The sequence below is a fragment of the Corticium candelabrum genome, chromosome 19 (genome assembly GCF_963422355.1).
Source record: "Corticium candelabrum chromosome 19, ooCorCand1.1, whole genome shotgun sequence".
In the NCBI taxonomy this organism is placed as follows: Eukaryota; Metazoa; Porifera; class Homoscleromorpha; order Homosclerophorida; family Plakinidae; genus Corticium; species Corticium candelabrum.
The window spans coordinates 4,407,662-4,433,529 of NC_085103.1; the positions used below are offsets into that span (position 1 = coordinate 4,407,662).

At 42.5% G+C, this 25,868-nt stretch overlaps 4 protein-coding genes across 5 annotated transcripts; 2 read left to right on the forward strand and 2 right to left on the reverse strand.

Annotated features, from left to right (window-relative positions):
- Positions 1-240: 240 nt before the first annotated feature.
- Positions 241-2,448, reverse strand: LOC134195055 (uncharacterized). Of its 2 annotated transcripts, XM_062664061.1 has the most exons (5): positions 2,340-2,448; positions 2,019-2,273; positions 1,490-1,959; positions 1,130-1,412; positions 241-1,072 (listed from the first exon to the last, which is right to left on the reverse strand). In XM_062664061.1, exons 3-5 carry the CDS (start codon positions 1,956-1,958, stop codon positions 265-267), a joined length of 1,560 nt encoding a protein of 519 aa, XP_062520045.1. In that variant the 5' UTR covers position 1,959; positions 2,019-2,273; positions 2,340-2,448; the 3' UTR covers positions 241-264. The 2 variants fall into 2 exon arrangements, with proteins under 2 accessions (XP_062520045.1, XP_062520046.1); XM_062664062.1 differs by having other exon boundaries at positions 2,019-2,446.
- Positions 2,449-6,377: 3,929 nt separating this feature from the next.
- LOC134194991 (collagen alpha-1(XI) chain-like) lies at positions 6,378-12,484 on the forward strand. The gene is made up of 13 exons (XM_062663981.1): positions 6,378-6,598; positions 6,655-6,690; positions 10,576-10,629; positions 10,689-10,733; positions 10,819-10,899; positions 10,977-11,030; positions 11,145-11,198; positions 11,267-11,320; positions 11,382-11,444; positions 11,500-11,556; positions 11,645-11,686; positions 11,753-11,822; positions 11,904-12,484. Exons 1-13 carry the CDS (start codon positions 6,479-6,481, stop codon positions 12,269-12,271), a joined length of 1,098 nt encoding a protein of 365 aa, XP_062519965.1. The 5' UTR covers positions 6,378-6,478; the 3' UTR covers positions 12,272-12,484.
- Positions 12,485-13,825: 1,341 nt separating this feature from the next.
- Positions 13,826-15,639, reverse strand: LOC134194457 (uncharacterized). Its single transcript, XM_062663379.1, has 3 exons — positions 15,415-15,639; positions 14,060-14,130; positions 13,826-13,987 (listed from the first exon to the last, which is right to left on the reverse strand). Exons 1-3 carry the CDS (start codon positions 15,610-15,612, stop codon positions 13,942-13,944), a joined length of 315 nt encoding a protein of 104 aa, XP_062519363.1. The 5' UTR covers positions 15,613-15,639; the 3' UTR covers positions 13,826-13,941.
- Positions 15,640-17,240: 1,601 nt separating this feature from the next.
- Positions 17,241-20,696, forward strand: LOC134194985 (uncharacterized). Its single transcript, XM_062663974.1, has 7 exons — positions 17,241-17,314; positions 17,374-17,436; positions 17,505-17,531; positions 19,576-19,626; positions 19,690-19,758; positions 19,863-19,938; positions 20,018-20,696. Exons 1-7 carry the CDS (start codon positions 17,279-17,281, stop codon positions 20,383-20,385), a joined length of 690 nt encoding a protein of 229 aa, XP_062519958.1. The 5' UTR covers positions 17,241-17,278; the 3' UTR covers positions 20,386-20,696.
- The last annotated feature ends 5,172 nt before the right edge of the window (positions 20,697-25,868 follow it).

A 25,868-nucleotide genomic window follows, 5' to 3' on the forward strand; every position in this document is an offset into this window, starting at 1 on the left:
CACAGACGGCACTGTTTACTCATAAACAATACGTGTATTAGAAAGGCAATATTTTACAGCTACAATGTAGGAAACAAAGGCATGCGGCAATACTTGTTGCATATAAATTAGTTATAATCATCTATACCCTAAACAGGAAGTTGACACCATTCAGTATCTGGGAAAAGTGGACTTTTGAATTTTGGACTGAATGGAGTGCTGCATATATATGTGCATGACAAAGCCTGACGTACAGAAGGATCACGCTAACAACATTCGATCAAATTAAGAACACTCTTCATGTCTACAAACCATTGCACAAACATCACAGCACTGGCATCCTGCAACTGGGTCCTTGTCTACACTAAACATAAAGTCAGAAAAAAGCATTTCTCTGCGACAGCAAACACTATTCTCTCCATAGTCTTTCATTCTTGATGAAACGGTTTTGTGTACGTTGCCATATATTAAGATGGCTTGGGACCTATGCCCATCACGCCCGGCACGCCCTGTCTCCTGTACATATTCTTCAATCTCTCTGGGAGGGCTCCAGTGAAAAACTCTATAAATGTCTTTGCAGTCCACTCCCATTCCAAATGCTGTTGTTGCTATCAATAGCCTCAGTGTACTTTCCGCCCTAGCAAATGTTGTTAGTAATTTCTCCCTCATTTCTACTGTTGATGCACTCGTGTACAGGTCAACTAGACGAAACTCCTGTAGGTTTGGAGCCCCAACTGGTTGTGTCAGGTACTTGCCTAACTTCCTCTTCAGACTGAAATACAGCATTGTGCAGTCAAGGTATTTCCGACAAAATACCACTGTCTTCACCATATCAGTGCCTTCCTTCATAAGTTGGCTTGACATGGTAGCACTGAAGTCCTCAATTGTCGTCATGGTCTGCACTGAGTACTGGATGTTACTCCTATTGGGTGGCAATGCAATAACTGCAACATCGTTCATTGACAAACAGTGAAGTATGCAGTCATATGTAGAACGTGTAGCAGTTGCTGTGACAGCCATTACATGCACTTCCTCAGGAATTACACTTCTGATATCACCAATGTGTGCAAAGGCAACACGAAAGTCATTTCCCCTAAAAGTAACAATTCTAATACTAAAACAGGGAGAAAATCAACTGTTGATCTCATACCATGTCTTGATACAGTGTGCTTCATCAACAACCAGTGCCACCAAATTCTCTTTATACCTTGGTTTCAGAAGCATATTTCTGTACAAGGGGTTTCCGATAAGGTTTTCAGGGCTGATGAAAACAAGCTGTACTCTGCCTGATAGCACCTCCTTTATTACAGTTTCATTGCACTGTGCCTCACCGACAAACTCACATGAAATTCCTCTAGGAGATAGTTTTGTTCGCTGATCCATCATGAGGAATGTTAGCGGACTGACACAAACTACTATACTACCTTTGCAACCTATTAAAGAAACAAACAGGTACTACCCCTACCTTTTATAATTACAATGACTTTGATAGATATTACATGAAACCAACCTTTCAGTTTGTCAAACACTAAAGGCAGCATACTAAATATTATCGACTTCCCATAGCCTGTTGGCAGCAGTACAATGGTGTCTCTTCCTCGCACAAATGCAGTGATGGCCTCTCTTTGTTTTTCTTTCAACTCTGTGTATGACATTGCTATTCTAGTTTCCTCTATGGCCACCTCCAGTTGAGTATCTTTCACCAGCATTTGACCAGACATGTACATTACATTTAATATAATTGACGAGAATGGTACTGCAAACTGTCCCCAACCAACGAATACAAAGCCATATATATACAGACAACTGAAAGCAACGGTTGACAACAACAAACCCCACGCAAAAACGTCCACAACCCACGCACAACACGTTACCTCGTTAGCCCGGCCATACTCTTCTCTCTCGCAAAAGTACGTCAAACCCTGTTCACTTTGGCTACTGACGTACAGTACGTAGGATATCACCGTCACCAGTGACATACTAAAGGGAAACGAACAGCATTCAACAATTAGCGTGTACGTGCGAGGACGACATCTCACCTAGGAAGTGCATGATCACGCAACTTCCGTACGTGACAGTACGGAAGCCAGTGAAGTGTAGGACAGACTGCTCGTCGTGTTGCTAGCTTTAACGCTGTAGCTGACGTCCAGACGAGCCTATAAGCAATTTCGCGAAGAACAACTCACCTGCCAAGGTTGTCGCGCAAGAAGACGTACAACCTGCGCGCTTCTCTTGCCACGCAACTCGTGAGAGCAAACGAACTCGCCTAAAGCCAGAACAAAGTCCAGCAGCACCTGCAGCAGACACAGAAACGAAAACTTCGCCGTACAGCAGATACTAATTACCAGATGAGTTCCCACCGGTTGGTCGCTTATCTCAATTAACAGATCATCGTTAAGTCTTTATGCCCCATGGAATGCAGGGGTCGGCAGAACCAAGACATCAAAGGAACCTTACCAGACCGTCTCCCGCCAACGGATGTCAGAAAGGGGGAGGGGCTGGCTGCGCGAGACTACTACCGTCTATGCTATTAGATGATCAACTTACCTCGTATGTCACCAAGCCTCAGGCTACTAATACGATTAGTTTAATAGTTATTCTCATGTGTCACACGGAATGTCTTGCAACCGACTTGACCTTCCATTCGTACTCTACTTGTTTTCTTTCAATGTTGGTATCCTGTCCCTACGCAAGCTCTACCTAATTGCCAACTTCTCTGGGAAAGAGGACTTTCTCTCCAAGAGACTCTAGAACGGAAGTCAACACCGTGTCTGACGGCACGCTCTGCCAGGCTCCACATGTTCCCGAATCGTACTCGAGCTTCCCGATTCGTATTGTTCTCGTAGCCTAGCACAGTAATAGAGCGGCGCTTAGTGCATCCCTAGTCCAAGCTACCTAGACTGCTGATCGAATCACATTGGACCTCACAGCTTCAGATAACGTAAATCGAACTCAGGATCGATCTCCCTCTGTGAATGAATCTCTTTCCATGCAGCAAAATGAATCTCTTCTCATGCAGCTGTACAGGAACAAAATGTAAACAGTGAATGTATGCAATCGGATATCACAGCTAGCGTATCTTTGATGGAAGGATGGATTCGTAATTAACTAAGAGCATGAGAGTGTTGACGTTGGTGACGTGGGGTGACACTTAGATGACGTTGGGTGACACTAGGTAAAGAAAGTAGGCGGTATGATCCCAGACCCTCTCCGGCGTTGTCATGTTATACGGGAACCGGGCACGACGGCGCGAAAGGTTCTGGTACGAGGCTACTCGCGTAATTTGGCGAATACTCCATGCACTTCTTGTGTCTTAAGCATTTTTTAGATTTGATGTATATTGTATTAGAAGGAGTATTGGTCCGTACTAGTAATCGTTCAACGACCACGCTCACTCTTTGACTCAAGGTAGTCCCTAAACAGTATATAGGGATTTCTCATAATAACGCGCATCTACCCGGGCGCCTCCAGGCTGGAACTCGTCAAACAGACCGTGACGTGCTGCCATCATCGTCCACAATTGTAGTTGATCTATTGTCTACATAACCAGAGTGCACAAAAGCAACCCACAATGGTGCACACGTGCACAACCCGTACTGATCACCCTATTATGGTGTACCAGTGGCGTCGCTACACATCTGCCTGGAAAGGCCATGACACAACAATATTAGTAGTTGTGGCCATTAAAAAGATAGACAATAGAAAACGTTTTACGTTAAAAACCACAGCAGATTGCCTCCCCAAGTCCAGCGACGCTCGTGATCATCCTGTGCTAATCACTAATCATGTAAATTACAAGTGCACATACATACATGTGTGTGTGTGTGTGTGTGTGTGTGTGTGTGTGTGTGTGTGTGTGTGCGTGCGTGCGTGTGTGTGTGTGTGTGTGTGTGTGTGTGTGTGTGTGTGCGTGCGTGTGTGTGTGTGTGTGTGTGTGTGTGTGTGTGTGTGTGTGTGTGTGTGTGTGTGTGTGTGTACAGTATGAACATTCATACAGCTCATATCTAATTGCTACCCATACAAAAAGACTGTAACGATAGCTTGGGCATGTCACAGTTAGTTGGCGGACAACGAGTGACCGAAACTGGGAAATGACCGAGATTAGATCAGAGACTCCAATACCTTCGTCTCTCACGCCATAGCCATAACCATACCTCACACCGTTCTAATTTTAAACATGTATTTTGAAACACCATATTTGGAGACATTTGCTAAACTAATTGACGTATACAGATTTAATGGAATTTACACGGTCGAGTCTATGTTTGCCATATATGAACAAATTCAACACAGTGACGTCAATCACAGTTACACATTAATTAAAGGACGTCACCCGTCTTACAACCGTCGGTGGTCATTCAGTACCAGACCAAGACAGACGATCACAGTACGACAGATTCGAACAAAACCATGTCTATAATAATTATTGCAGATTACGTGTCGATGATGATGGCCACCTGTTTGTTGCTCTCCATCTCCTCGAGCACAGCCAACGTCGGTAGCACGGCGTGCCGGCAACGAAAATAGGAGAAATGGTATAATCACTGCATCATATTCTAGAATTTCATTAGTGCTATTGATTTTATTCTAGGGTCCTCCCGGCCACTCTGGGAAACCTGGAGTGAGGATAAGTATGAATATTATTGACCTGATGACATACATTTTAGTAACATATAAATTTTTATAATTTTTGCACAATAAGTTCCTACCTTGAGTGCAACACAGCACTCATTGGCAACCGTATGCATGCACGTCGTGCGTCAAACGGAGTGTCTTGTACTGTGCATGCGACTAAATGGGGAAGAACCGGCGACGCGAGCCTAATAAGTATGCACACATAACACCACAAGTCAGTTGAAGATTGCCAGTAAGCTGGAGCGCGCTACATATTCCCGATGTAACTGCTCGATGTCATATGTTTGACATCTTTCATTTTCTAGATATTTCATCTCTAGCGATCTCGCACATATCGACTTTCTGACTAAACTCATTAAGCTTTGCTGCGCGTGATCTACTTCGCTTCCACACGTTTCTGTCACGCTGCATACCCTTGCTATTCTGACACACCAGACTCTTGCCACATTCTTTATCTGATATACACGTATATAATTAAATAAATATAGGTATAAATAAATAAATAAATAAATAATAAAATATAACATATCGCTACTTTAATTGACATGACAAGAGAGAAGCTCGCTTCGCACGCCAATTATATTGCTGTAACGGCGGCAACATCAGTACGTATTACGTTAGTCATTATCCTATGCTAAAGTATAGACTGTAGTAGACTCACAATCTACTGTATATTGGCTCAAAGTGTTTGCGCAAGTAAACCGAATCTTGACATCTTCACTCCATTGACACACAACACTCAATACGCTCTCCTGCATGTTGAATGTCTGTAAAGTCAGATTTTAGGAAATTCCATGCACTTTTAGCAATGAAAAGAGTGTTGGTCAGTACTAGACTTGTAACCGTTCAGTGACAAAATCACTTTTGACTCAAGATGGTACTTCAGCAGTAAGTATTTCTCATAATAAATAATCAACATCTAATTGGGCGACTCCCAGCTGGAACTTGTCCTGCCATCCTCGTGGTCAAATTGTAGCAAGGGGTAGTTGATCTATTGTCTACTCAACCAGAGTGCAAATGGAAAGCAATAGTACACATGTGCAACACACACCGACCACCCTAACATCATACTGTATGTGCTGCTAATCACTGATCATGTACATTACAAGTACACTTAGACACAGTGTGAACACACCTACAGTTCATACACCTATACAACTGGGGAGCACTAGCTGGCGGCACTTACCGTACCTCTCAACTTTTCCAGCTGTCAATCAAGTGACCTGCTAATATATAAGGATGACAGATGTAGAAAATGATAACAGTGATGTGGCATACTGCACTAACACAATAGTGTTCATGTCTTTTAGCTGTGTTACATGCAAATACATGATTAATCAATAATATATTTAGCCTTGTTTGCAGAGCCATTCTACCTTAGGTAAATGTGGATATGCCTACTCAACCAAATCCAGGTTCATATGCCGCGCCGCTGCTATACCTATAGTTGGTTGGCTTTATCCAGAAAGGGTGTAACGATCATAGCGTAGCAGCTGCGTCAGGTCGCAGCTACGTAGTTGGCAGGCAGACAACGAGTGACCGTAATTGGTAAATGACCGAGATTGGATCGCAGACTCCAATACCTTCGTCTCCCACGCCATCATCATAACCATACCACACACCGTTCCAATTTCAAACATGCACTTTGAAACACCATATTTGGACACATTTGTTAAACTAATGACGTAAACAGATGTAAAGGAATTTACACGCTCGAGTCTATGTTTGCCATATATGAACAGATTCAACACAGTGACGTCAATCACAGTTACACATTTAGAAGGTCATTCGTCTTACAACCGTCAGTTGTCATTCAGTACCAGACCAAGACAGACGATCACATACGACAGATTCGGACTACACCATGTCTATAATTGCAGCTTACGTATCGTTGATGATGGCCACCTGTTTGTTGCTCTCCATCTCCTCGAGCACAGACAACGTCGGTAGCACGGCATGCCCGCAACCTGAGAAAGGAGAAATGGTATAATCACTGCATCGTATTCTAGGATTTCATTAGTGCTATTGATTTTATTCTAGGGTCCTCCCGGCCACTCTGGGAAACCTGGAGTGAGGGTAAGTGTGAGTATTATTGATAAGTAATGGACAGATATGATGGCATGGATTTAGTAACATAATCTTTAGTAATTTTATGCACAATACTTTCGTACCTGTGAGTGCAAGACAGCACTTAAGGGCAGCTGCATGCATGCACGTTCGTGCGTCAAACGGAGTGTCTTGTACATGCAACAAAAAGGGGAGGAACCGGCAACGCGAATGTACACGGTACACCACAAGTTGAGATTGTTAATAAGCTAGAGCGCGCTACATATTATCGATGTAGCTGCTCGATGTCATATGTTCGACATCTTCCACTGTATAAGGATTTCTTCTCGAGCGATCTCGCACAGATGACTCTCTGACTAAACTCATTATGCATGCTGCGCGTGATCTACTCCGCTCCCACGCTACCTCTAGGCTTGCGATATATACATATATATATATATATATATTAAGTACTAGTTGTACGTTATCTGTAGGCGCCTCGCGTTGGTGAGTAACACGTCCAACGGAGTTTTCAGACCGTCTATTGAAACGCCGTGTCCTAGCTAGACCATACGTATTTGTTGAAACCCTGTCGATCATGGAAGTAAACATGCAAACTTCCTAGTAGTTTAGATTACGTATGGAAGCCTGGTATAGGTATTCGTCGTTTCGCGATCATGATCAAGACAACTACAGTATAAGTTTGCTCTCAGTAACGTTGTAACAATCGACAGTGGTATGGTATATTTACTGACATAGAAATTGATATCGAGAAACATTGATTGTCAACAGTATTACATGCAGCACAATGTAGTAAAGGATTAATCGTAGTATGGGACGTGTAAATAGTTGACTGCGAATGGCATTCAGCTAATAAAGGTGTTTCTTAGTTGTCAATTACACACAGTCCCTAGCTACAATTCAAAAGGATGGGGCGACGAAACTTTCTGAGGCTCTTTCTTCGCCGTTTGGTCACTTGCACGGATCGTTCCTATACTGATCTGTAGTTGGACACGAAAACGATTTTTTGAAGGTTCGCGTGTACAAATATATATATATATATATATATATATGTATGTATGTATGTATGTATGTATATATATGTATGTATATATATATATATATATATATATATATATTTTTTTTTTTTTTTTTTTTTTTTTTTTTTTTTTTTTATATATATATTTTATTTTACTCTCCATGACAGACCAAATGTAGCCTGTCCAAAACCATCCTGGCATTATACTGCCAAAGTCGTACTGCTAGTTGTTCATGTATGTTACATACTATTCTGCTAACAGGTAATTTGTTCAAAACTGAAGTTTTCCTTGCAATCACTTTTATGATCTCCAAGCTGTATGTGGACCATGTTCCATATGTCTCAACAATCATAGGGTAAAAACTGGCTCCTGCGCTTGTGACGTCTGAATCGTAGCGAAGGTCTTTCTGAACTTCGCCAGCTTCGGCGGCAGCTCCTGCTTTGGTAGAGCAACTGTTGATGAAATGATTGGTAAAAGAATTTCTAACTGAGATGTCAAAAAAAGCAGCTTTTCCTTGTAAGAAATCCGGGTATATATGTATGTATGTATGTATATACGAGAATCATATATTATTTCTTCAAGTACAACTACACATAGATGACTAGACCACTAATTAAAAGATAAGCCAGTTAAGTCATCGCAATCTAAACATGTATGTATGTATGTATGTATGTATGTATGTATTGTATGTATGTGTGTGGCTCAATTGGTTAGAGTGTGCAATTGGAGATTGGCCACATCCGGGACCTTCGGATCAGAGTTTGAGTGCGGGAGGGCCACATACATAAATTCCCTTGGGCAAGGAACTAACATGCATTTGCCTCACTCCCCAGAGTGTCAGTTCTGTCCAAGAAGAAGAAGTGACATATAGACAGTGAATGCTGATAGCATTGTAGCATCGTAGCATAGTCATTTGCAGTATCGAACCTGAGCATTAGGGGCTCTTGTATGTACGTAGGTACAAAAAAATGTATGTATGTATGTATGTATGTATAAGTTTGATAGCAGGCTAGACCGGATCGCCCACGAGACTAAAATTTGGGGAATTGACGTAACTCGGTATGGGTAAGAACATAGGCAGGGTGGCGTCGGCCTCCGGGCCAGCTTCAGTCGGATCCCCTTTTTGGGGTGCAACGTAGAACGACATGATAGTGCAGTTCGTACGTCGTTCAGGAAGGAGACTGTATGCTTCTGATAGACTCAATTGGCAGGAAGTTCCGTTAGGTGAGCTCAAGTAGTTTTGTTTTTTCCTAGCAAAGTGTGCAATGCTCAATGAAAATTTACTATAGTCATTGTTTGTTCACATGCCATTGTTATGTCACAATGCTATCTAGCAGTCCCATCAGACTGGGTTATCTGAGCAAACTGTAGTTGATTTTGTTTATCTATGCTACAGTACTGAAATGACTGTGTTTGTATATACTGTAAGATATAAGTTTGATAGCTTGCTATACCGGATCACTGAAGAGACCTGTCACTGCACTTTCACCGAATCCAACCTACACGGTACACCTGCACCGAGCACTACACTGAAACGTCAAAAACGAAAAGCGAACAGTGTGCTAAATCATGCCTGTATGGCAATTAGATGTATTCTAAGTGTGAGCCTACAAGCAACTGGGCGTGACTTTCAAGTTTCTGCCCAGATCTATATTTCTGAACGGGAATAATCTAACCTGTCCGTGCGTAGAACTGGCCAGTGAGCTAAAGTCCATTCCTGAATAGGAGAATACGTGGGAACTGTGGTTAATAGATAAGGAATTGAAGAGCAGAGATGGGCGTACCTAATTATTTCATAGTGGAATAAAAGGTTCCAATATAGAAACGTTTCGCCATGTTCAAAGGTTCAACCAATGCCTCAACTACATAAGCTTGCTAGGTACAGCTGTTTTAATTATCAATCCATAGTTCAAAGTACGTCTGCGTCAGCTTTCAAGTAGTGGGCGTCATAGCGGTGACTTTAATGTTATCTGACACCTGGTGTAGATGGCAGAGTAGAGCAGGGCTAAGCGCGTGTCATACAAGAAGTTAGTAATTGTGTTGTAATAAAGCACCAATCACCGTATTCATTAACTGATCTGGAACCTCCTCTTTGTGAGCTTTCCAATGATGTTGGAATCAACTCTCTAGGACGTCTGCTTCAGGAGATACGGCTTTATTCCACATATTTTCCTGATCGGGAACGGACTTTAGTATATATATATATATATATATATATATATATAATACCGAGAGATCCTTTCTGTTGTACGACTCGGATTAGAAGCCTCGCTACGATTGGCAATAAACACATCGCGACTTTAATTGACATGACAAGAGAGAAGATCACTTTGCTCGCCAATTAGGGAGCGGCAACATCTGTAGGTATACGGTAGTAATTATTCTATGCTAAATTATAGACTGTAGTAGACTCAAACCCTACTGTATATTGGCTAAAAAATGTCTAGGTAACTGAACCAAATCTTGCCATCTTGACACACATCTGGTCTAGCGTATCAATTGTCTCCTCTAACTTGTTGCGAATTGACCAGAGCGACCTCTTATTATACAGAGACGGCCATATTTCAAAAACTGTCTAGAGCTATAACATAACAAAGAATTCTGTCACCACTGTGTCTATCTGCACTCGTGCATGTGATGACGTCATACAAACATCAAGTCTGATATATCTACTAACTATTAAACCTGCATATGTGTAGGTATCATAAACTAAACAATTAATTCGAGCAGAAAGACAGTAGGTAGCAGTTAAATTAATAATTACACGACTAAACTTTCTGGAAAAAGCTCTATTCCAGAACACTCGGTCTCTCTACACATTTGTTGCATTGATGTATTCAACTAAGTACATGTAACAAAAAGTTTTGTACGGAAGGGATACAAAGGTGAACCAGGCAGTGAAGGTAGAGCTGGACCTAAAGGTTCCAAAGTAAACGTTACCAAACAAATTGTTAATAGCAAACTGTTTTATCTTCAACTATTTTGAAGGGAGAAAATGGCCCACCAGGAATTATTGGCTCACGAGGAAAACAAGTAAGAATTGATGCAATGCAATAACTTGAAACAAAACTCAGTAAACTGACAAAGTTTACTTTTTTGTATGTTAATAAAACGACAGGGACCTTCTGGTGTCACTGGTCCGCCTGGAAAGCAAGGGATTACTGGAGCACAAGGCCCACCTGGAAAGACAGGCATACAGGTTTGTGTAGCAAACATTCATAAACGCAGAGTTGCTACAAATGTGCCCATTGTATTGAATTCATATTTTGTATCAAGGGAGAGAATGGCATAAGAGGTCCACCTGGAATTAAAGGTGAAAAAGGAATAAAGGTACATTTACTACAACGAATAAAATGGCTATGTATTAATTGGTCATTAAGAAAGCAAACCCAATAGTTTAATTATGTATGCCAACACTAGTGACCTGATTTGTTAAAACTTTAGGGCGACGTTGGAAGTACCGGGCCCAGAGGCATCGAAGGAGCTGATGGCACTCCGGTAACATCTCACAAAACAGTAACATTTCCCAGCTATTTAAATAAATTGACTGTCTAACGTTTTATTAGGGTCCACCAGGCCATGCTGGCGCTATCGGTTTACCAGGACAAAGAGGTCACAAGGTACAGAATCTACAACCTGCTCACAATTAGAATGTTGTTATTGATTGATGGTATATTAAAGGGAGAGAGAGGATTGCCCGGATACAAAGGAGAGCAAGGGCCACAAGGCGTGCCCGGTCCAGAGGTTAATTAATTAATTAATAGTCGAGCAAACTGGACGTTAACGCATTTGAAATTAGATGAGCGAAAGCACTCTGCAAACATACTTTGCACCAGTTGCATCACTGCATCAAAAGGTAGAAATTAATTAATTAATTAATTAATAACCGACTAGCTATTACATCTACACACATTGCATTAACTTATTTCTTGTCTTTCGTGTAGGTGGCAAAGCTGAATACAACCTTACAAACGTTGCTGCAAAACGTAAGTCCACATTTCCGTTCACTGTGTTAACGAGAGTCGAAAGAACTGAGAATTTTGTTGCAACAGTATTCAGAAAGAAGTGAGCCTGTAGCTGCTCATCTTTACGGAAGCAGTGCTTCAGCAACAATTTCAAGTGGTAATTATTCCAATATTACTTTCCTTCATCACATTGCGCTGAACCCAGTTTACATTTGAATTAATTCCTTTTCTTTTAAAGGTACACTCATAACTTACTGGTCAACGAGTACATCACAGCCTGGCTTTCTCAGTGGAGGAATGAAATACGATGGTGGATTCATCACGGTACCTCATGCTGGCATTTACTATGTTTACTCACAGTTTTGGTTCGACCTTCGATCAGGACAGAATTACTGTGGGTTTATCGTAAAGTTGAACGACAAGTATCTTGCTCGTAGTCGAATCTATCAAGCCAATCCCAGTACTTATGATGAAAGTCAGTACACGGGCTTTCTAGTTGTTATGGAGAAGGGTGACAGATTGTCAGTGGTTGCCGCATATACCTGCTACCTCGAATTCTATCAATACTCGCAGACAGCATTTTTCGGGGCTTTCCAAGTCGTTTGAAGACAGTAAACCACTCAACCACAACAACAAACAATTAACTTGAGCTTGTATTATCATCTTGTACTACTCCAGCCTGCAGTCTTTTAGCAATTCTGTAAACCTTTCTAACATTTTTATTATCTAATCAAAGTATAGCACGACTCCTAGTTTGCTGACGGTATAAATAACAAATCATGCTTTCTGGCTCGTTTTGTTACCCCCTTTCCGTCCCGCATGTTGATGTAAAGAATTGATATGGTAGAACGCATACACGTTTACATATTAGTCGGACGCATTTGCACGTGTGCATAAATGCAGTCATGCAATCAACCCGTTCTTGTGTTCTTGTTCGACGTTACATGCAGGCCAACATAGCGAGATATACGGTGACGCTTAGACCGGTACGTTTTTAGCTACCCAATTTACAATTATAAACAAAGTGTGGTCAACAGTTCCACCCAAGCGTCGTGCCATAACGCATATGCGAGTTGAGGAGAGAGATGGCGTCATCTGAAAAATGAGGCACTCAAACTAGTTACTCATATTGTTCAGGCGTGAAGTACGTACGAGAAGTTTTACTAGTTGAACTGCTAACAGACGTACAGGGTAGCTATTAATTGCTAGATAGGCCAAGCACGTGAACACGAAGCAAGTGGTGTGCGGTCATCTCACGTAATTTGGCGAATGCTCTATGCACTTCTTGTGTCTTAAGCATTTCTTAGATTTGATGTATACTGTATTAGAAGGAGTGTTGGTCCGTACTAGTAATTGTTCAGCGACTACAGTCACTTTTCGACTCAAGGTGGTCCCTAGGCAGTATATAGGAATTTCTCATAATAATCAGCATCTACCAGGGCGCCTCCCGGCTGGAACTCGTCCAACCGACCGTAACGTGCTGCCATCCTTGTCCCCAATTGTAGTTGATCTATTGTCTACTCAACCAGAGTACAAAAGAACAACCCACAATGGTGGACACATGCACAACCCGTACTGATTACCCTATCATGGTGTACTAGTGGCGTCGCTACACATCTGCCTGAGGAGGCCATGACCAAAAAATATTAGTATGCGTGACCTTAAAAGATAGACCATAGAAACGTTTCACGTTAAAAACCACAGCGGCTTGCCTCCCCAATTTTGGAGGTCCAACGACGCTCGTGATCATCCTGTGCTGATCACTAATTATGTAAATTGCAAGTGCACATACGTACATGTGTTGTGTGTGTGTGTGTGTGTGTGTGTGTGTGTGTGTGTGTGTGTGTGTGTGTATGTGTGTGTGTGTGTGTGTGTGTGTGTGTGTGTGTGTGTGTGTGTGTGTGTGTGTGTGTGTGTGTGTGTGTGTGTGTGTGTGTGTGTGTGTGTAGTATGAATATTCGTACAGTTCATACCTAATTGCTACCCAGACAAAGGACTGTAACGATACCGTAGCAGCTGGGTCAGGTCACAGTTAGTTGGCAGAGAACAAGTGACTGTAACTGGGAAATGACCGAGATTAGATCGGAGACTCCAATACCTTCGTCTCTCACGCCCTAACCATAACCATACCACACACCGTTCCAATTTCAAACATGCATTTTGAAACACAATATTTGAAGACATTTGCTAATGACGTATACAGATTTAAAGAATTACACGGTCGAGTCTATGTTTACCATATATGAACAAATTCAACACAGAGACGTCAATCACAGTTACACATTTAGGAGGTCACCCGTCTTACAACAATCAGTTGCCATTCTGTACCAGACCAAGACAGACGATCACAGTACGACAGATTCGGACTAAACAATGTCTATAATTGCAGCTTACGTTTCGATGATGATGGCAACCTGTTTGTTGCTCTCCATCTCCTCGAGCACAGCTAACGTCATGCCCGCAACCTGAGAAAGGAGAAATGGTATAATCACTGCATCGTATTTTAGGATTTCATTAGTGCTATTGATATTATTCTAGAGTCTTCCTGGCCACTCTGGGAAACCTGGAGTGAGGGTAAGTGTAAGTATTATTGATGGGTATTATGGACAGATCTGATGGCATGAATTGTATTAACATATATAATCTTTAATAATTTACGCACACTAAGTTCCTACATTGGAATGGAACACAGCACTCGTTGGCAACTGTATGCATGCACATCGTTCGTCAAACGGAGTATCTTGTACATGCAACAAAAAGGGGAGGAACCGGCGACGCGAGCCTAATAGGTATGTACACGGTACACCACAAGCTAGTTGGGACTGTCAGTAAGCTAGAGCGCGCTACATATTCCCAATGTAGCTGCTCGATGTCATATGTTTGACATCTTCCATTTTCTATATATTTCTTCTCTAGCGATCTCGCACAGAGCGACTTTCTGACTAAACTCATTAAGCCTTGCTGCGCGTGATCTACTCCGCTCGCACACGTTTCTGTCACGCTACCTACGCTTGCTATTTAGACGCACTAGACTCTTGCCACAGTCTTTATCTGGTACACACGTATATAAATAAATAAACAATAAAATATAAACATATCGCGACTATAATTGATATGACAAGAGAGAAGCTCGCTTTGCACGCCAACTATATTGCTGTACCGGCGGCAACATCAGTACGTATACGTTAGTCATTATCCTATGCTAAAGTATAGACTTTAGTAGACTCACAACCTATTTCATATTGGATCAAAATGTCTAGGCAACTAAGCCGAATCTTGCCATCTTGACTCCATTGACACACATCTAGTCTAGCGTATCAATAGTCTCCTCTAACTTGTTGGGAATTGACCGGAGCGACCTCTTATTATACAGAAACGGCCATCATTTCAAAAACTGTCTATAACTATACTATAATAAAGAATTCTGTCACCACTGCGTATATGGGCACTCGTGCATGTGCTGGCGTCATATATCAACATCAAGTCTAACATATCTACTAACTAACCTGCATATATAGGTATCGTAGAATAAGCAATTAATTTGAGCAGAGATAGAAAGACAGTAAGTTGCAACTAAAATTACTTGAAAAACTATTTTCCAGAACACTCGGTCTCCCTACACGTTTGCTGCATTGATGTATTCAACTAAGTATCTGTAACAAAATGTTTTGTACTGAAGGGATTTAACGTTTTAGAAACCGACACACAAAACTACTAGGTGACTTAATTAATTAATTTATATGACTTACCGCAGCATGAGCCCGTTTCCGGCCAGTACGCTTTGCAATAATAATGGAGACTGCGTTTGGCTTCAGATGCCTAATAGCCTTTGTACCAAGTAACTCTGATTTGAGGTTTCGCTCGGAGCACTCGGGCTTAAAGTGATCCGAACAAACGTGGCTGTTTTTTAGATAGGCGGATACACCAGACGTAACATTGCTAGCCATGATTTTAACAAATCTGGCTTCTTGAGAGGAAGCCTGAAGAAGCTGACACCTTTGGCGATGTCGCTGCTGTTGTGGATACAGCCAAACGCAATGCAGTGGACCATTTCACGTCGAATAAGCCATGTAGATAGCACGCCTCGTGCACGACACCTAGAGGACATGCACCAATGCGTCATCAACCACGCCTACGCTAACACGTCCTCTTTTGCGGTGCTTTTCCTACGTTACAGGAACAATGGAGGGAACTCAAAGTTTTCGAGTGCAGTCAAGATAAAAAAACTTGTATCTAACCCCAACTTGAAAATCATGGCAGTTCTCGTTTAAGGTCATCATCTATTCTATCACGGTTTCAGTCAACCTAAGCTCAGCAAATAGTCAATCAACGTTTATACACACACACACACACACACACACACACACACACACACACACACACACACACACACACACACACACACACACACACACACACACACACACACACACACACACACACACACACACACACACACACAGTGTATGCACCCAACTGGTAAATATAGTTCTCCTAAGACGCATTTCTTCTAATTAACGTCAATTTAACTTCAGTTTAATCGCGTAAAAACTGTTGTAGGACAGCACACCGGATCTCGTCGAGCCTCTGTTCGACTTCTGTTTATTCTCGCTTGTGAATCTCGACCGTAACCGTATTTAGAGCATCTGCAGACTTACGATTGTAGTGTGTGCGTGTGGTGATGCAAGAAGAATGATCAGCTGGCGTTTGCAGATACGCGATGGGTGGTATGGCAATCATCGAATGCCACCATTGCATTACAGTGTAAATGTAACGTGCATGCATCACATGCATATTCACACGAATAGCGTACGTAGGTCACTGCATGGCTGCACGTACGTAGTCAATGCGCTGCGTGCACACGTATACAGATGTAAAGCCTGGTTCACATTAGCTTTTAGCGACGCAAGGCGACGCTGCGTTCTAGCGTCGAAGACTTGCGTTCTTTCTTGCGGTTCACGTTAAATTGGCACGACGACGCACAAGGTATAGAACGAGTCCTATTTCTTGCTTCCGGTTTTTGCGTCTTGCGTTCAGGCACGCATTGAAATCAATATGTAACAATGGTGGACGAAGCAACCGAAAATCTCGTGGAACGTGTGAGGAGCCACCACTCTCTGTGAGATATGCAACATCCTCTTTACAATAACTAGTGCTTCTTCTTCAAACATCGTAGCGAAATAGTCTCACGCTACAAAGGGGGAGGGACTGGCGGAAGTCGAACGTAAACGTCATCAAACACAAACGCGGAAACTAACGTCAAATGTGAATGCTCTTTGGATGGAAGACGCAAGACGCAAACGCATATTTTAATGTAAACCCGCCTCTATCTGGCAAAGAAGAGCACTCTAGGTTGACAATATAACTGCATTAGTACAAGTGGCAACATGTCATTTCTTAATTAAACCAGTTCATATTCATTAAATTTATCCAGTCGCTAAAATGGTTAAAGACTACTAAGTGCTAGTGGAAACAAGCCCTAGAAATGAGAGTGAACATCATCACATGAAAGGACCACCGCCACTATTACTTCCACGAAAAATATACAACGGACTCCACTCGTGTTGCCATTCCAGTGATAGCTTGCAACACGCGTGAGAGACGAGAGGAAGCATGTTGGGATTTCTTTGTCGTGCCGTTTTGTTTCTAGTATGTACACGTTCTAGTAAGATGTGATCCCATCAAGAAAGGTTTCTTTTGTTGCATAGATGCTGGTGGGAGTATGTTTCGCAAATGACCAGGATTGTGTCGTAACAACGCTGTTCCGAGCGGTGCGTAAACAATAGAAAATCTGATAGATGCGACCGTGTCATATCTCTACTGCATACGCTATGTGTAGGTGTCTAACTTGGAAGCGAACGTGAAGGTATGAATTTCGGGAAGCCTACTTGCTTGCATGCTTGATCTGCATGCACGAATGTGTGTTCACGTTGACTGATAATTAAGTTCCCTGACTTGGTCAGCACTTAGAGTCTATAGTCTACAGTGTCTAGTGAAGTGTATAGAAGAATAGCTGTGACCAGGTACATGTACAAGTGGCTTCATGTCTAGTTAGGCTAGACGTGTGAGCTTTACACGTGTACATACACCATGGGGTCACGGGGCATGGCCACCCAATCAGCAGCCAAGGGTCACTATATATAAAATAGGTCATCGTGAAAACGAGCCACAAGTGGAAGAGAACAAGAAGCGGCAATATACGACAGTGAAAAAGCTATACATTTGCATGTGCTTTGTTGTCAGCATGGCATGTGTCTGCCTGACTTCAGTTGCCTCTAGCTATAGTTTAGTATACCTAATGACGTTAACTAATATGCAATGTGCATGTGCGACACTCGATCGACGGAGGTTACATTCAATAGACAATGCGATTACAGAGCATTGAGGTTGGGCCCCATAATTTGCATGGACGCCATTCCGTCATGTAATAAGATTCTGGGAGGAGTTAGGCGAGGCGTGCTAGACGCCAAAGATACTTTGGAAAGTATTATGCAAACATAACACGCGTTATCTACCCCTACAACGATCAGTTTTGCAATCAGTCTCTGTCAACTGTAACTCAAAGTAAACCCTGAAGACAACACTATTGTGAGATTCTAGGTGTTGAACTCCTGTTTGCTACGTGGATATAGGGTTTCCTGTTGACGTCAACGTCAGCATCAATATTGTGAACCAGGCTTATCTATGGCTGCCACTGGTTTAGCCAGTCTCTCTCCGCCTTCGTCATTCCCCAGATTGTCTCCGGCAAGGATACATACATACATACATATATATATATATATATATATATATATATATATAAACAGGTAAAATAGCAGGCATCAGCTAACCTAACAGCCATCGTTGAATCAATTGAAAGCAACAATTAAATAAATGCAGTAGTTTGCACACCCAATTGATGGTCAGAAAATGATTTTATATACCTGAATAGCTATTACATTATTTAGAGCTAAAACTACATAATATCAAGCCAGTGATAGTGGTAGATGTATAGGGATGAGTATGAAATGTATTGTAATAGTGCGTGTAAGGTTACAAGTAGAATATAAGACTAAGCACTTTGTAAGGCAATACATGCTCTCGTTAGTGCACACATTACAGTAGAAAGACTTAGAAAGTTGGATAAATACCCTTACTCTTTTGAAATTAACATATACGGTAGTTGCCTAATTCCCATCGTTCTAAGGTACATTAATTGATTCTATCCTCTTCTAACACCAGACAGACAACATGGTTAGATGACCATATCTCTCTGATTCCCACAACCATGTTGCAAGTGTGCATGTTTAGTAGTAATACTGTACATGTAAACGTCTACTCATTGTGACAATTTTTGAGAAAGTTAAATAGTTAATATTGCTTAAAAAATATTTGGTTCCAACTCCAGACATGAAGACATATAGGTATGACCGACCTCGTTGAATGTATCATCAACGATGAATGTAAGACCGACCTCATTGAATGTACGACCGACCACATTGACTTTACGACCGACCTCATTGATTTTACGATCGACCTCATTGAGTCTACAACCGACCTCATTGAGTCTACGACCGACCTCATAAAGCAAAGGTGCCGGCGTAATTTTGACAGATTACACGCCATAGGCTTGCTTGTATGCTTGGCATGCGATGCTGAATGTGCGTGCATGTAAGACCATATGCGTTAATTAATTCACGTTATTGTTCAAAGCTGCGAAGTTGGTTGTAATAATATTTATTGTACACTGGAAATGTGTATGTAGAGACCCACAGTGTGTATGTATTGCATGTGTATAGAAGAGGTTATGCGTAGAAAACCCGTTAAATTTCATTAATGTAATTGGTTTCACTCACCGTTTGCAAGACAAAACACATCTACCCATACGTGTAGCGCCAATTAAACTAGAAGTTCATTTTGTTTTGTTGTAGAAAATAGATAGTGACTTGCAGAATGAAAGAGAGGAGAGAATCAAATTGCAGGTCAACAAGTCTGATGCCTAAAACACTGTCTTGTGAGGTTACACTTGACATTTAACTTTATAGGAGGAGAACGTGGAATTGAGAAAAATTACAGCTCAGCTTCACATCATGCTTCTTAACCAAAGCTTGACTGTGAGTAGTTGTAATTAATAGCAAGCGTGTGTGTGTGTGTGTGTGTGTGTGTGTGTGTGTGTGTGTGTGTGTGTGTGTGTGTCTGTGTGTGTGTGTGTGTTTAGGTTAACGCATGCTGCATTGAGGAAAAACCTGCTGCTCATCTCTATGGGAGTGGTGTTCACGTTGCTCTTTCAGCCGGTGAGTTTCAGTTCTTTACAAATAGTTGAAGCATGCGTGTTCATGCAATGAGTTACAATAAAATTTTGAATGAATGCAGGTACTCATGTTACCTACTGGTCAACTAGTACATCACCTCCAGGTTTTCTTCGAGGAGGAACTGTCTACAATAATGGATACATTACAGTTCCACGTGACGGATTGTATTATGTATATTCTCAATTTTGGTATGACCGAGAAGGCGGTCAAAATTACTGTTCATTTCGGATCAAGTTGAACGACACCAACAATATTGGCGGCGTTTATCACTATCGGCAAAACCCTGGTGGTTACGACGAAAGTCAATACACAGGACTAACGGTTATGCTGACAGCTAACGACCGGATCTCTGTGACAGTGGGACATACCTGCAACTATGACTTTTACACAACGGACACGGCATTCTTCGGAGCTTTCTACATTGGTTAACTCTTAAAACATTCGGTGAAAGCAGTACAGTTGCTGTCTCTCTCGTGTGCGCGTGTTTCTCTTTGAATTAATGATGCTACGTCCAATGTTTATGTTTGCATATTTATGGTAGAATTAACTTCACACATAACAATTATTGCGGTACTGCCACCAACATCTGTACGTTAGTCATTATCCTACGATATAGTATAAACTGTAGTAGACTCAAATGTATGCATACTCGATTGTATGGTAACACCTACTGTATATATTGGATAAAAAATGTCAAGACTAGTAGGAAACTAAACTGAATACTGCTATCTTGACTCTATTACCACAGATCTGGTACCGTTCACCACACCAGTAACTGGTATTCACGTATTTATGCATACATATTGTAGTATCTGGTAGTATAGACAGTATTGATTAGACAGGGAGTACAGGATATTAGAGTATGTCCGGGGGGTATACGAGAGATAGTACACTGTACAACGTGTTGTGTAGCGCTGTGAAGAATGCTCTACAACTTGGCGAGAAGGACGGGATGACTCTTTGCTTGCAACACGATCAGCACACGGTATACTTTGCCGCACACTTAGCTGTGTAATTACGTAAACACTACCCCTTCACGCTAGTCTCCACCGGATGTAGATACGATTAGCCCGTGGATTAGCAGCTTTCATGCTGGAGTAGGCCTACAGTATGCTATAGCATCGACGGTCCTGTTCCGACGCTCCTGCATCCATTGTGACCGTGCAAGAGAGGAACGGTCTGGATACGCGAGGCTACTTACAGAAGGCACGGTACCAGAGGGTACCGTATATTTTTGATCGTCGACAAAAACAACAGCAAACGATACAACAAACGGTCTGCGCACCGCTCTACATAGTTGCTCGTTGTGCCTTCCAATCTACCCCTCAGGCTCCCCTACGATCACCACTACGGTACCGCCTTTTGCGGTCAGCGCTACATGTCCCTACGGACATAGTGTCAGTTACAAGGGTATTTTGTCGGTGTAGTAGATTACAGGAAACGACTGTAGCGTGGGATCTTAGCGCGCAGTACAGTGTACGTAGGCAGCAGTGCATTGCAGTAGAGGTGTATATATGACGCAATGCAGCTTCAACTGGGAACCTGTGTACGCGTTCAAAGGCGTATGATGCACTGCGACTGCCATTTCTGATCTCCCATTTTACCGCTGCGCTCCCTAACGTAGCTGCAATCTCTTACCAATGCCTGACAGCGGCCTAAAATCGCAATTTCGACAAGTACAGAGGCTAGAACAACGTCAAAGTCCAATCGAAAGCTCTGTTCCTAACTAATATCATTAGTATAGTACACGCGCTGAAAAATTTGATTGCATACTTACTCCCATCCAGAAAGGCGTACCGAACCAGACGTACACTTACTAGTAGTAGTGATGGCAGCGCATCCGCGACTGCAATCCACACTGCGAGGCTAAGATGCGCTGTCATCACCACAACAACGCATCCGGGGCTGCAATTCACACTGCGTCTGGCCTGTTGGGGCGAGGCTAACGAGGTTGACGCCACTAGGCCACGTGATTCGCTGCCGCCGCCATTTTGAGTGGCAAGTGTCAGCCACGCCTTCTAATCTTCCGCGCAGTCTCGTTCCGTTGTTTGTTAGTGGTCAAGGACTGCTGTGCTGTTGGGTGTACTAATAGGTAATTCAGTGTTGGACGATATCACGATGTATCGCCTTTTGACGACATTTCGAGGGCTCAGTCGATTCGCAAGTGCAACGCGTTATTTGTAAAGTGTCCTTCCATCCATCCTTCCATCAAAGTTATGCTAGCTGTGATATCCGATTGCATACATCCACTGTTTACATTTCGCTCCTGTAACTGCATGGGAAGAGATTCATTTTACTGCATGGAAAGAGATTCATTCACAGAGGGAAAGTTCGATTCACGTTATCTGAAGCTGTTATTCGTGAGATCCAATGTGATTCGATTAGCAGTCTAGGTAGCTTGGACTACTACGAGAACAATACGAATCGGGAAGCTCGTGTACGATTCGGAACATTTGGAGCCCGGCAGCGCGTGCCGTCAGACACGGTGTTGACTTCTGCTCTAGAGTCTCCTGGAGATGAGGTCCTCTTTCCCAGAGAGGTAGGCAAATGTCAGACACAGTGTTGACTTCCGCTCTAGAGTCTCTTGGAGATAAAGTCCTCTTTCTCAGAAAGGTTGGCAAATACGTAGAGCTTGCGTAGGGACAGGATACCAACGTTGAAAGGAACAAGTAGCGTACGAATGGAAGGTCAATTCGGTTGCAGGACATTCCGTGTGACACATGAGACTAACTATTAGACTAATCGTATTAGTAGCCTGAGGCTTGGTGACATACGAGCTAAGTTGATCATCTAATAGCATAAATGGTAGGCGGATGATCCCGGGCCCTACTGTCTGTTCGCCATAAGCGTGAACTCGGAAGTGAGTAATGAAGTAGAGGTCACGCCAGGTGTGCACATTAGAGCACTAAGAGCTGCCCCAGTTGGACCATGTTATACCAATTATCTTAAATGGTTCCAGTTGCTGATCTGTTGGTCTTACAAGATAATTGGATAATAGCCATTGCTCCACCCGTTTGTGTTTGATATGCACAAGTACTATCCTTCCGTTTCGTTTGTAGAAAGGGCTTAGATAATTTGATAAACAGAAATGCCAGACCTAGCGGTTTCTAACGATACCGAGATCATCGCGAAAGTCCACTAAACAACAGAGATATTGATGATTTTCAAAGTTCACGCTTATGGCGAACAGACAGTAGTACCCTCTCCGGCGTTGTCGTGTTATAAGGGAACCGGGCACGAAGGCGCGAGAGGGTCTGGTACGAGGCTAGATATGTGCATGTCATAACGTTTTTACTGTGTACACTCATAACTACTCTCTGTTCGCATTGACTTCGCGCTCGGAAGTGACTAATGATGCAACTGCATTTGTTTACCACACTCAGATGTTAAGTGATATCCCATTAACTGTACATTCTAGAGGTCATATTACGATACAAGATGTTAGGTAACAGTAGAGGAAGTCGCAGGCTACCAAGACGAAACAGAACGAGAAGAGGAGTCAGAAATACCAAGCAACTACTCGCGACACAAGAGCAACTGTGTGTTGATATCAAGGCAGCGGACCGTTTAGTAACCTAATTGGCTACTTCCTCTATTAGCCGCATTTTTGTTGTAAGACCATACCATCTTAATGAGTCAAGAATCCTAGTGACTCTTGATATACGAAAGCCTTATCAAACCGCTTGTGTAATACATACGTCTTCGTTACCCTAACTATAAAAAATCCGTGAACTTGCGGTTTCGAACGATACCAAGATCGTCACTGTCCGCCCTATTGCGCAGAAGTTATTACAGATTTTCAAAGCGCAAAGTCAACGCGAAGAGAGAGTAAGCTACCTGTTGTGGTGTTAGTTGGCAGTCCCGGATGCGTTGCCATCACTAACGCCGTCGCTCCACCATCGCCATTTCCCTAAACTCGAGCCAGTCTCTCCCCGCCTTCGTCATTCCCCGGATTGTCAATCCTCGCCGGGGAGAGACTGGTTTCAGACCGCCCTCAGGAATTTTACGTCATGTATACAGTTTCATGGTCACATAATGACATGCAGATTATCAGGGAGTGCGGTAGCACTCCCTATGTAGGGATGCGAAGAATCTAAAATGGCGGCCCACACAAAAGTATCCAAAACGCATCCGAACCGGATCTCTCAGAACTCATTACAGAGATCTCGGATCCACAGTAGCGCTCAACTTCAAACGTTCCTAATGGTAGCCAGACTATCACCGCGGACACTAAGCGCCTCAGAAGCCAGCTATCGGCAAGTAAAAAAACCCGATTTTTATTCTTTCACATTTCACATTTCACTTTTGTCAGCCAGGTTAGCGCCTCACTCGAAGCAGCTACAACGAAGAGAGTCACACCAAACGATTCGCTCTTGTCCGAAGAATTGCACTGACCCAACAGCTAGAAATGTGCAATGTATCAGTCAACTGCTGCCATGCAATTCCACGTAGTGCTTTGTACAACGCCATGTTGTTCCGGTCACGTATGTACATGTGACTGTACCGTTTCGAAGCCTAGCTAGCTGCCACTTCCACCCGCTGCTACATGCTGCTTACAGTTGCGTGTAGTTGAACATGTACGACTATGTTCAACGGCGCGGCGTCCTGTCTGACTCTCTGTGCATGTAAGCGGGTATCTCTTCCGTGGAACCTTAGGTAATGGGAGTAGTTTATAGATGCAATCAGTGTTATTACGTACATCCGTCAGCTGCTATGTACTTCCGTGTATGCTGAGCGTAACGTGGGAGTTGTTTAGAGATGCAATCAAAGATTGAAATCCCGGCCGAGCTGCACACGTTTACTAGGACTGTCATTTCCATTTCAAACTACACTAGTCTAAAAACATTTTGAGAAAATGATGGGTATGTAGGGATGGGTATGTTCTTATGTCATTTATGCCCATGTCCTACATCACAATCTTTTTACCTAAGAAATAAGAAACATTTTGAGAAAATGATGGGTATGTAGGGATGGGTATGTTCTTATGTCATTTATGCCCATGTCCTACATCACAATCTTTTTACCTAAGAAATAAGAAACATTTTGAGAAAATGATGGGTATGTAGGGATGGATATGTACTTAATCATGCTCATCTCCTACATCACAATCTTTTACCTAAATTAATTAAAACGCAGCAGTCGTGTGTGACACTCACAGTACTGGATTGTGATGTACGAGATGAGCATGATTAAGTACATTCCCATCCCTACATATCCATCATTTTCTCAAAATGTTTTTTATTTTTTCTAGGTAGTTGTAGCTAATTGCCTATTTTGTTTCCCCGGAGGTCTCGAGCCGGATGCCTCAGTCGTTGAGAAATCGTGAAAGAGCAGCTATGTTTCATAGCTCTGACAGCCTGTACATGTAGGAAGTTTATAGAAACAACCTAGACGTCTCTAACTATAGGTAGGGTTGTTGTAGTTCCTGCATGGGTTGTCCCTCCAGGTTCAGTCGCTGTTGCCTCTCACTTTCCAGCTCGTCCGTTTGCTGGTGTATTTTATCCAAGAGGTCGACTACATTTATGTTTGTGCTAGGAAGGCCAGAAGAACACGGTCTCCTAGAAGAGTCGTGTGCTATGTCGTCGTTCACACGCTTCCTTTTCAGGCCGAAATATTTGTAGACACTGTATCCTTGGTGCTTTGTCTTCTTTCTTTGTACTCTTCGCCCAAAGACATCTCTGACCACCTTTCCGACGTCAGCTTCGAGTAGAGGAGGCTTCTGGTGTGATTGCAATAGTATACTTACTTCTGCCTGGATGTCGTTTGTCAACGAACCTTCAGACTGCGTGCCGATCTCATAATGATTTTCAAACCTGCCTAAGTTGTACGTTTGAGATCTCAATGCCTAGTGACGGATTCGATCAGTGCGTCTAGAATAATAATTACCATTCGTGAAGTAAAGCTGTAGTAAA

Bases quoted from the DNA above. Each gene is read 5' to 3' on its own strand.
- LOC134195055 (XM_062664061.1), bottom strand. From the start codon at position 1,958: ATGTCACTGGTGACGGTGATATCCTACGTACTGTACGTCAGTAGCCAA. The intron at 1,413-1,489 runs GTTGGTTTCATG...TTTCTTTAATAG, and splicing joins AGTGTTTGACAAACTGAAAG to GTTGCAAAGGTAGTATAGTA. The intron at 1,073-1,129 runs GTATGAGATCAA...TGTTACTTTTAG, and splicing joins GCACACTGTATCAAGACATG to GGGAAATGACTTTCGTGTTG.
- LOC134194457 (XM_062663379.1), bottom strand. From the start codon at position 15,612: ATGGCTAGCAATGTTACGTCTGGTGTATCCGCCTATCTAAAAAACAGC. The intron at 14,131-15,414 runs GTAAGTCATATA...CTCCTTTCTCAG, and splicing joins GGAAACGGGCTCATGCTGCG to GTTGCGGGCATGACGTTAGC. The intron at 13,988-14,059 runs GTAAGCTGCAAT...GGTCTGGTACAG, and splicing joins GTTGCCATCATCATCGAAAC to AATGGCAACTGATTGTTGTA.
- LOC134194985 (XM_062663974.1), top strand. From the start codon at position 17,279: ATGTTGGGATTTCTTTGTCGTGCCGTTTTGTTTCTA. The intron at 17,437-17,504 runs GTGCGTAAACAA...CGCTATGTGTAG, and splicing joins TAACAACGCTGTTCCGAGCG to GTGTCTAACTTGGAAGCGAA. The intron at 19,627-19,689 runs GTCAACAAGTCT...TTAACTTTATAG, and splicing joins AGGAGAGAATCAAATTGCAG to GAGGAGAACGTGGAATTGAG.
- LOC134194991 (XM_062663981.1), top strand. From the start codon at position 6,479: ATGTCTATAATTGCAGCTTACGTATCGTTGATGATGGCCACCTGTTTG. The intron at 10,900-10,976 runs GTTTGTGTAGCA...TTTTGTATCAAG, and splicing joins CTGGAAAGACAGGCATACAG to GGAGAGAATGGCATAAGAGG. The intron at 11,031-11,144 runs GTACATTTACTA...TTAAAACTTTAG, and splicing joins AAGGTGAAAAAGGAATAAAG to GGCGACGTTGGAAGTACCGG.